This window comes from Euphorbia lathyris, chromosome 4 (genome assembly GCF_963576675.1).
Source record: "Euphorbia lathyris chromosome 4, ddEupLath1.1, whole genome shotgun sequence".
Classification (NCBI taxonomy): Eukaryota; Viridiplantae; Streptophyta; class Magnoliopsida; order Malpighiales; family Euphorbiaceae; genus Euphorbia; species Euphorbia lathyris.
In genome coordinates, this window is record NC_088913.1 from 95,110,007 (window position 1) to 95,121,012 (window position 11,006).

General features: G+C 36.1%; 1 protein-coding gene across 5 annotated transcripts; it reads left to right on the plus strand.

The window, feature by feature from the left end:
* The first annotated feature begins 886 nt into the window (after positions 1 to 886).
* Positions 887 to 10,657, plus strand: LOC136225857 (flocculation protein FLO11-like). Of its 5 annotated transcripts, none has more exons than XM_066013996.1 (12): positions 887 to 1,029; positions 2,157 to 2,236; positions 3,226 to 3,408; positions 3,509 to 3,620; positions 3,695 to 3,728; positions 5,136 to 5,173; positions 5,311 to 5,345; positions 5,430 to 5,582; positions 6,182 to 8,634; positions 9,226 to 9,260; positions 9,353 to 9,400; positions 10,263 to 10,657. In XM_066013996.1, exons 2-10 carry the CDS (start codon positions 2,166 to 2,168, stop codon positions 9,258 to 9,260), a joined length of 3,114 nt encoding a protein of 1,037 aa, XP_065870068.1. In that variant the 5' UTR covers positions 887 to 1,029; positions 2,157 to 2,165; the 3' UTR covers positions 9,353 to 9,400; positions 10,263 to 10,657. The 5 variants fall into 5 exon arrangements, with proteins under 5 accessions (XP_065870068.1, XP_065870066.1, XP_065870063.1 ...); XM_066013994.1 differs by having other exon boundaries at positions 10,266 to 10,657; XM_066013991.1 differs by lacking the exon at positions 9,226 to 9,260.
* The last annotated feature ends 349 nt before the right edge of the window (positions 10,658 to 11,006 follow it).

Consider the following 11,006-nt stretch of genomic DNA (forward strand, 5'->3'; position numbering starts at 1 on the left):
AAATAAACCTTGTGGTTTAGTCAATTTGCAACGATAATTTATATAATTTAAAAGTTTGCAAACAAGTATATGTGTTTTTTTACCATTTACAAACTCAGTCATTACTTTGCAAATTATCCAAATATAAGGTCCAACCTTTCAAATTAACTAAATCAAAGTATTGTTTAGATAAAAAAAATTGACTCACACATCTTTGACTGTAGGTATTTATAAACTTTTAAATTATGGATTATGGGTGCAAATTGGTCAAATCACCCTATCTATTTTTATACTTTTCCCTAATTAATTTTTTTTAAGAATTTTCCTAAGGGTAAATTTTAAATAAAACCATTGTGGTTTCACTAATTTTCAGATAAAGGACCGTAGTTTACTTTTTGTCAAAACGAGGATTGAGGTTTTCTATTTTAGCAAAATAAGAACTTTTTCGATTGATACTATTAAAATCACCCTTAACGACTTCAAAAATGACATATTTTAAGAATTAATAATATTATAAGCAACTTTAATTCTTCAACTTTTTTATTTTGAGATTATTTAGATGATGTTCGGTAAAGAGAGAAAGTTTCAAAAAGGATAATTTTCGAAAATCGAAAATATAGTTCCATAGAAAATATGACATTGAACAACTTTAATTCTTGAAATTTTTTATTTTCAGGTCCTTAAAGATGGTTTTAATAACATTAATCCAAGTGCGAAACCTCAATACTAATTTTGACAAAAAGTAAACTTAAATCCTTTAGTGAAAACATATGGGTTTTATTTAAAGTTTACCCTTTTCCTAATTAATTTAGTCAATTTGAAAACCAATGTGAAATGTTTTTTTTTTTTTTTTTTTTGGAAGTACCAATGTGTAATGTTGATTTGAAATCAAAGAAAATAGAAAAACAAAAAAACAAAAACATTAAAGACAGCCACATCACTAGTAAAGCTAGTAACATGGCATTTGGGGAGATCTCTCTCTCTCTCTTGGGTTTGAGTTCAGACTGAGAGATTCCGAGACACCATTGTTCGTTCATCTTCTTCTACCAGGTGAGATTTCTACATTGTTTTTTCTCCTTTTTCACTTAGCTCATTAGATCTTCTGGATTTCGTTAATTTCATTTCAGTAATTTCAAAGCATTTGCTCAATAATGTTGAAATCAGTAGCTACAATGCTTACTGCTAACTGATTTTCATCCTCGTCTCGCTTTCGTTGCTTCTCTCTCTCTCTCTCTATATCATTAGATCTTCTGGATTTCGTGAATTTCATTTCAGTAATTTCAAAGCATTTGCTCAATAATGTTGAAATCAGCAGCTACAATGCTTACTGCTAAATGATTTTCTTCCTCTTTTCGCTTTCGCTGCTTCTCTCTCTCTCTCTCTCCTTTTCACTGATTGTCGGTGTGCGATTCTACTGCTGCTAATTTTTTTTTATTTTTTTTAATAAAAGGAAAGGTTTACTTTAGCTATATTATTGCGCGAAGATTGTACTTTTCATCTACTAGATCTGATTTTGAAACTAGCTTTTCCTTTAAATCAATTTTGATATTCACATTTATTCTAGTCCGAATCAACTTATTTGCAGGTTTACTTTTGCTGTATTATTGGGCTTTCTTCTTCTAAATGCTGAATCTGTATGAGCTCTGCTTAATTTAACTGTTTGAGGTTTATTTTGGAGTTTTCAGCATCATTATTTTGGTTTTTCTTGATTTATCAAAAACTCTAGGTGTTGCATGTAATTGAAATTTTGTATTTGAATCAGGTTCATAAGAATTAGCTGACATTGTTTTAGTTGTAGTTCAGTTGCATCAATGCAAATGTATATCCTAAATCTGTTTCCTGTGGGATGATCCGAGTTTTGTCGAATTGGTTGATTTCATATCTCATACTTTACTATTCATCAGTTCTTTTTGCCATCATGGATTTGGAATTAGTATAGTTTACTTCCTCCTTTCTGTTCCTTCGGGTTCTTATTTTCTTTTTTGGAAATTATGTATGCTCAAATTTTCTTTTCAATTGATGTTGATGCATTGTGGAGTGGGTTCTCTAGAATTTTAGTTCAATGGATATGGAGTACTTGAACACCAAGTTGAATTTCTATAAATGGACCTCTTAAAATCTATGATGATCTCAAGTTGGCTATTGTAAATGTGAAGATGAAATTTGTTTTCTTACAGGCTTTGCTGATGGACTCTGGGATAGAATTTGATGCACCTTTAGACTATTCAACTATTCAGATTTTTCCAGCCGAAAACAGGTATAAGAATCTTCTCTTGAAATATTATATGACGTATTTCACCAAGTTTTTGTTCAATTTCCAATCACTTAAAAATATGAGTTGGTATCCTGGAACCTTGACAATCCATGTGCTGATACATTATGTAGTTTAAACTATTTAAAAAAGATATGCTGTGATGCATCTTTATCGAGTGATTGCCCATAACTGTTTAGAAGGCCAAGATGCCTTGCTTGAGTTTCACATTTAAAGGAATTCAATATGATTATACATTAATGAATTCATGATTGTGCTGATACTGTCATCATAAAAGTCTTATATTCTTAGATGCTGTTATGTGCCCACGAATAGGTCACATGTCTTTTCACAAGTAAATCCTTGATTTCCCTTGCTTTTCTTGTTCTTTGAACCGCCTATCCTTGAAGCTCAGTTTGGTGATTTGTAAGAGATCACCCTAACTCCCTAATTCTGAATTTTTCTCAAGATTAACCATTCATTTCTTAATGAAAAGTTGCTGCCTCTTATAGGAGACAAAGACTTTACAATTGGAAAGAGTTCTTACTTAGAAAAACTACTATTAAGGGAAATGACTAGGATATGTTTTCCTAAAATAAAATACTAATGTAACTGTCTAAATAAAATATATTGCCTAAATAGTTATGATAAAGTAAACTGCCTAAATAATCATGATAAAGTAAATATGCCTAAATAATAGGAAAATAACGTTAACGTGATTCCTTTTCATAACATTTGCACTTGCATGAATTTGGAATGTAAAAATGGTGCTTTACATCCAATGATGCCTCATTTTGAGTAGGTATTGTCTCTAATGAAAATAAAGTAAGACGGCTACGTAGTACAACTATGAATCTAGTTCGTTTTGTCACTTGGATATGTTATGCAAATGCAGCTTGGCCAATTTCCCATTTTTGTATATGTGTTCTTATTAAATTTCAAATTATCTTTGGTTTTACAACTGAACTTCTCATACTTGTTTGTTGATATATCAGATATGAGGTATTTGTTTGTGCTGATGATGAAGTGGAGAAACTAGCTTGCGGATTGCTTGAACAACTATTGCCACATTTACCAGGAGTAAACAACTTGTACAGGGAAGGTTCCGATGCTAACTTCAAACTCCAAGTAGCTGAACTCCATGATAAAACATGGTTCACAAAGTCAACTTTAAACAGGTTCATGAGAAAATAGTACTTTGAATGTGCTTTTTGGTTTGTAAAGCTATGGACAAATGTGGCTACGAACTCATAATAAGTGTGTGTATTTTTTTCTTAGATTTTTTAAAATAATTGCTTCCCCGGATTTAGTGGATTCCAATAAGCTTATCGAAGCGGAAATTTCTCAGTTGGAGGAGGCCAGAAAATTTCATTTACCTTTATATACGGAGGTCATATTTGAGCCCCTTCTTAGTCAATTTTTAGTTCCCTGTCGTTTGAAGCTAACCTGAATTTTCTTCTGCAGGAGCATGAGGATGGTTTTGAAAATGGGGAAACAGGTAACTTGATGGTTAAGCATATGTTATTTTTATTTTCCATATTTCAGTTCTTATTAATAGTTTACCAAATACGAAAGGGGGCAGTTCGTTTCTTCTTTTACCATAAAAAAAGAGAGCATTTCATTATAGTTTAGTGAGGGAATTCCGTGGAAAATGGTCATATTGTATTTGTTTTCAACTTTTGTTTTAACAAAACATTTAGTTGTGAGGAAATTAATGCTTCTTTAGAAATAAAGACAATAATAAGGAGAGAGGGAATTTATTTCACAGGTTCACAAGAGTAATGTATGAGCAACTTCATTTATTTTTAAAATTTATTAGAGAAATAAGGACTTCAAAATGAGCGTGAAAGGGCATGAGATTAGTGAATGTAGGGATAATGAACCTCGTTTATCTTTGAAAGATATGAGAGAAATAAGGACTTCAAGAGCATGCCTGGTAAGGTTAGTGATTTTCAAGTATTGAGAGAGAATTAAAAAAAATTCTTTGGTCATCAAAATTTAAATGCATGTCATCATTAAATGATTATTATGCATGAAGATAAACAAACATCACTGGGGTTAATTGCACCAATGGTTACTGGAGTTGAAGTTAGTTTCAAAAAGGTTACGGAACATCATTTTGTTTTAATAAAGTTATTGAACTTCCTTTTTATTACAATAAAGTCATTATTGCCATTTTAGACAGAAAAAACCATCTGAATAGTGAGCCATGTTGGAAATGATTTACTTAATTTCAGCTGCTTGAAACTGTCATGTGGTAACCAAAAGTATATATATTTTTTAGTTTTGTAGCTGTCACGTGGCCTGTATGTAATTGCCATATGGCTGTCATGTTATACATAAAATAGTTCTTTCAAATGTGGTTGTCAAGTTACTATTCTAGTGACTTTTTGTGCCTGAACTGGTTAGGATGACTTTATTGAAAAAATAAAGTAAACAAAATGAAGTTCGGCAACTTTTTTGAAACTGACCTCAAACTTCAGTGACAATGGGTGCAATTTACCCATCATCATTGAGTAGTAACTGGAGGAAAGTGATACTATGCCTACAACTAAAAAAAAGGGCGGCCCGGTCGCATTACGCGTCCCCGCTGAGCGAGGGTCCGGGGAGGGGTCCCACCACAAGGGTGTATTGGGGGCAAGCCTTCCCTTGCCAATTTAATTGGCAAGAGGCCGCTCCTAAGACTCGAACCCGTGACCTCAGGTCACACGGCAACAACGTTTTACCGTTGCGCCAAGGCTCGCCCTCAATACTATGCCTACAACTACATAAAATAATTTTTTTCTCTGCTCTTTTGCCCCTCATAAAACGATATCGTTTAGTTTTATGTGGAAACTGTCGGTCGTGAAATTGGATGTCAATCTTCCATAACTAACTATGGTTTTATGTTTTCTACTGTTAACAGATAGATGCAGCTCTATTGGGACAGTGCCAACATCCAAAGTAATTACGTTCACACGCTAGGCAATTTGTTTTTGTTTGTGAAGTTCTACTGTTGATAATTTAAAGCGTCGTCCTTATGTTTTATATTCTGCGACTGCAAATCAAGATAACTATTGTTTTCTTGCACACCTGTATAGGCTGAAGCAAAAATTGCGTCATCTGATACCTCAAAGTAAGTTTTCAATATAGCTACTTGTACTCTGTGGGTTTTATCTTGATTGCATACCGACTAAGCCATATAAAATTATACTGCTAGGGATGAATTGTTGAAAGCTATTGATTTGAGGCTCACAGCATTAAGAAAGGAGTTAGCTGCAGCTCTAAACCAGGCTGCTGGTCTCACTTGCTCTTCTAAAGATGTTAGGAATTTGATAGATTTTTGTGATCATTTTGGAGTAGCAGATTTAATGTAAGTATTCAACCAATATTTATGTGCTTTTGATAAAAGTTCCCTGCTGTTTTCAAGAATTTTCCATTACAACTGCTCTATATTGGGCTGTAATCAAGCGGAGCTATGGTCTGCTCATGCTTTGCTTATCAGAAAAATGACGAGCTCGAGTTCGAGCTCAATATTCTGTTTGTGAGCTGCTCGCGAGCAGCTCGTTTATTTATTCACGAGCTTTGCTCGCGATTAGCTCGTTAATTCTGTTCATGAACTTTGCTCACAAACACCTCATTAATTAAGTTCATTTGAATTTTTTAACACAAAACTCTATAGTTTTGAAACCTACAAAACTACGGGGTTTTACATTTCTCCTTTTATAGAAATACTATTAAAAAAAATTGAACCAAGCTTGCTCACAAGCGTGTTCATGGATTTTGTTCATGAACCTATAACCGAGCATGATCGTGAGCCGAGTTTCGTTGTGCTCAAGCTCAGCTTGTTTATAAATTGAGCCGAATGAGGGGCTCGGCTCATTTACGGCCCTACTTTTCATTATCTTTTTGGAGCTTACATATCCTGCTTAATAGTTGCCAAGATTTCACCTTGGTAGTTATGTCTTGTAGGAATTCTTTATGCAAATTACTACAACTCAGCCATAAGAGCGAGACATCTGTACTTGACACGCAGGCGATCATGATCATGTCTAGAAGTGACAAAACAGAAAAGACAAATGAAGATACTCAAATATCAAGATCAACAAATTTACGAACCCCAGTAAAATATGGTGTTTCTCCTGCAGTAGTTGCACAGGTTGAACGGCAGAGCTCAACAGAAAGTGAGAAGTCTTCTTACTCAAGTGATGAAAATCAAATATCCGCAGAAAGAAGTCGAGCTCTATCAAGGTCTGCACAACCAAGGAGGTCAGCTTCACCAATGCGAAGGATTCAAATAGGGCGAAGTGGATCGCGTCGGGCGCCTGCACTGACAATTAAGAGCCTTGGTCATTATCCTGGTAGAGAGAGGACTCTGACTTATGGAGATGCTGATTCAAACTGTAGCGAAAATGAAGGATCTGAACGAATCAGTAAGAAACCTCAGAATGATGTGCGGAGAATCAGTGTTCAAGATGCAATCAGTCTTTTTGAAAGAAAACAGAAGGATCAAAGTGCAACTCAAAAAAGGAGCTCTAATCCTTCTCTCTGTACAAATAAATCCGTGTTGAGAAGGTGGAGTGCTGGTACAACAGAATGTTCTGCTACCTGCCAACCGGAAGTTGTTTCCGAAGACCCTGTTCCACTGTCTCGTGAAACTGTTGCGACTCAAGGGTATTCAAATTGTTCAGGGGAAGGAACATTGGAGTCAAATTTTACATCTGCTGGTGAAATGACTATTAAAACTGATGTAAGTTTGAAAGGATCGGAAATAAGAAAACCTGATCCAGTAGATACAGAAAAAGTCGCTAATGCAACAAAAGAACAAAATACTAACAGGATATCAACATTATCAGCTGAATGGAGTCAACAAAAGGAAGCAGAACTGAATCAGATGCGGACAAAACTGATGGATAACCAGCGTACGAAAGCCAGGAAACCTCAAACTAGCAGAAACCAGAATGTCTCATCTGAGCACAGAGGTGGCTTTTATGACCATTACAAGGAGAAGCGAGATGAGAAACTTCGAGCAGAGAATGCTAGAAAGAAAGCGGAAAAAGATGCACGATTCCGTGCAATGCAGCAGACTCTTGATGAACAAAAAGCAGCAATGGCTTCCAGGAGTGTGAAGGTCGTAGGTAAAAACAATCCTTCACCGAAACCACAAAAATCACTCAATAATTCACCCCAACCTGCAAATCCCAAGAGTGAGAGCTCAAAGGCTTCTGCTGAAAGGAAGCCTTCATCCAGAGCATCAACTTTGCCCACTACTCGGAAATCATGGCCATCAATGCCCTCAACTAGAGTGTCATCGTCATCACCATCAAACATTCCTGCAGGGCTTTCATCTGCTGGCACTACACCAACACATCGGAAACCTCTGTCAACGCCATCACTTCCTCGATCAACTGCTAAAGTTGAAAGAACCCAGCCACGTCAAAGAAATGTCGGGGAGAGGGAGAGTAATAATAGGAGGCCAAAGGTTACGGAAGAGAAGAAACAGCGTACAGTAAGAAAACCTGAAAAAAGAGCTGAAACAAAAGCTGCAGCTTCCCCTCGAGATTGTTCTGGTACGGTTACGTCAAAGCCTAGTTTCTATAACAAGATGACCAAGAAAGGCAGTGTGGTACCCCTGGAATCAAGACCCTTTCTCCGCAAAGGATCTGGAATTGCTTCCGTTAAGTCTAAATCTTCTTCTCAGTTGGAGGAAACTTCAACAAACAGTGGGAATATGGTAGAAACTCGGGATCATGAGGTTGTTGTCAATACTTCTATCCCAGAGATTCATCATGACGACCAAGATGTTACATCTGTAGAGCATGCAAATGCTGCTACGGAAACAGTAATGAATAATAGTTGTGAGAACAGTAATGACTGTGTCACTGATGGGAATGACAACTTAAAAGATACAATGGAGTCCTCAACGGAGTCCTCAACGAAGATTCACTCCCAAGAAGAATCGGTGATCTCCCCTGCTGCGTGGGAGGAAATAGACGATAACCAAAACATACAAAATTCTAATTATGGTGGCTCATCTGAACTTGCTTCTCCAATCCATATCACTCCGGTTGGATTGTCGAGTCCACATATTCGTCATTCTTTGTCACAGATGCTGCAAGAAGAAAGCAGTGAAGCTGATGCAGTTGAGTGGGGAAATGCTGAAAATCCTCCGGCCAAGGCGTATCAAAAACATTCTCCCAAAGGGTTGAAGAGGCTTCTGAAATTTGCACGGAAGAGTAAAGGGGATGCAAATTTACTCTTTTCTGAAGAAGAGGATGATTCTGAGGAATCAAAAGTCGTCAGTAAGAGAAACACTGACAATATATCGAGGAAGGTGACACATCACTCGAAGAACTACGGACAGCAAACTGGTTCTTTCCTTGTCAGCCATGAGAAAAATATAGATCCTCATCAACTTCTATCTGGTACTTTTACTTCTTGGCATTTCTCATTTCCTCGTTCTTTATGTGTGTGGGGCTAATATATATAAATATAAAAATTGGGCCTAGTACATCTGTTGTCACGTGTACTTGGTCCAAAACTTCAATTGCCCGTGGACTTTTTAAAAGTTCCAAATCACCCCTGTTCTTATCTAATTGCATTCAAAAACCTCATATTCTTGTCTAATTGCATTCAAATAACTCCTTATTCTTTGTCCAATTGCATTCAGTAACCTCATGAACTTTCAAAAGTTCTTAATTATTTATATATTTGGCATTTTCTTTTTAACACGTGGCGAGCACTTTGACACGTGGCGGAGCGTGTCTCCCACTTTCTGCATCCAACAAATTCTATTGAGAAATATGCACTTGGATAAGAATGATAATATCATTTGGAACTTTTGAAAGTTCAGCTGGCAGTTGAAGTTTTGGAACAAGGGGTAACAGCTGTATGAAGCCTAAAAATTGAGTATTGTCACTTGCATGCTGCTTCTTTCTTTTTATTGTAATGTTCATATGTACTAACCTATGTTGCACGGATACGAATACAAACACGGACACGAACACAATACGCAGAAACGCTACTAAAGAGAAGTGCCCGTGCAACATAGGTACTAATGCAGCAATTGAAATTGGTTGCAAATATCACTCATCAGTTGCTTCCTTGATCATACTGAATAACTGATGGATTTTCCGGATGCAGCTCAATCAAACAAGACCAAAATTTCAACTGCTGCATCTACAACAAAAGGTATCTTTTTTCTTGATTATTTTTGCATTGGTTCTAGTAATTTTACGTTCTTTATTTTTTATTTGTTCGCGGGAAAAATTACACCCATGGCCTCAAACTTTACTCATTTTCACAGTATTACTGTTAAACTTCAAAACGGAACATAAAAATCAATCAACTTTACACTTTCTAACACCATACCCACTAAACTTCAATTAACGCCTCAAAATAACGACCTCAATGGAAAAATGGAAAAATCCAAGAATTATAAAGTTGTTTAGAACCACGTTTTCTATTTTCCAATATCACTATTTCCGGAGCTTTCTATCTCTAAACATTCACTTTCTCCGTTCTAACCAAACAAACACTTGAATGAATTCAAAACGAAAAAGTTGAAGAATTAAAGTTGCTGACTTTATATTTTGAGGTTACTAACTTCATACTTTCTAACATTATTCGCACTAAACTCCAATTTAATGCCTCAAAATCACCTTTGACAACTTCAAAATGGAAAAGTCCAAGAATTAAAGTTGTTAGAACCAAGTTTTCTATTTTCCAATATCACTATTTCCGGAGCTTTCTATCTCTAAACATTCACTTTCTCTCTCCTAACCAAACAACACCAAAATGAACTCAAAACGAAAAAAATGAAGAATTAAAGTTACTTAGAGTATCATTAACTCTAAGAATTTTATATTTTGAGGCGTTAATTAAAAGTTTAGTAGCTATAATGTTAGAAAGTGTAAAGTTGTGATTTTAATTTTACATTTTGAAGTTTAATGGTCGTACTGTAAAAATGAGTAAAGTTCAGTGGTCATGGGTGTAATTTATCGACACTGCTCGAGTTGTGAATTTAATACTCATATATCCTATTTGTTCGTAGCAGCATCAAGGTCATTCTTTTCGCTTTCAGCATTTAGGGGAAGCAAACCAAATGAGGCAAAGTTCCATTGATGAGGTTTAGGACTTAGGGGCAAAAGTGGCACATATGAATTTCTGATAATACATATGCAAATGTGTGCAACCTGTATCTCTTTACACGGAAGCTCTTATTTATTAGCGTTTCCAAGTTTCTTGTCCGTTTCTATTACTGTTTCCTAGCAATGCTTTCAGAAATAACGTTAACTGGCAGGGGCGGAGCCAGCCCAGAGGCCGGGAGGCCGGCTCCACCCCAGAGTAGCGATTATTCCGGCCTTGTAGCTTCCCTAATATTGGTTTATATTATACTTTGTAGTGTTATGTCAATATTTTAAGGTCGTTGAGTTGGTTTAAGACGCATATTTTGGAGGTCGAGATTTCGTGTCCGTTTCTATTACTGTTTCCTAGCAATGCTTTCAGAAATAATGTTAACTGGCAGGGGCGGAGCCAGCCGGGAGGCCGAGAGGCCGGCTCCACCCCTGAGTAGCGGTTCTTCCGGCCTTGTAGCTTCCCTAATATTGGTTTATATTATACTTTGTAGTGTTATGTCAATATTTTAAGGTCGTTGAGTTGGTTTAAGATGCATATTTTAGTGTATGAGCATGAGAGTTCAAATCTCATTCTCACCGCATGGATTCTTCTCGTAGTATATTGTTATGTTGCACGTAAACTCTTCTCCGTTAGTGTTTACACGTTTTGTGTCCCGTTC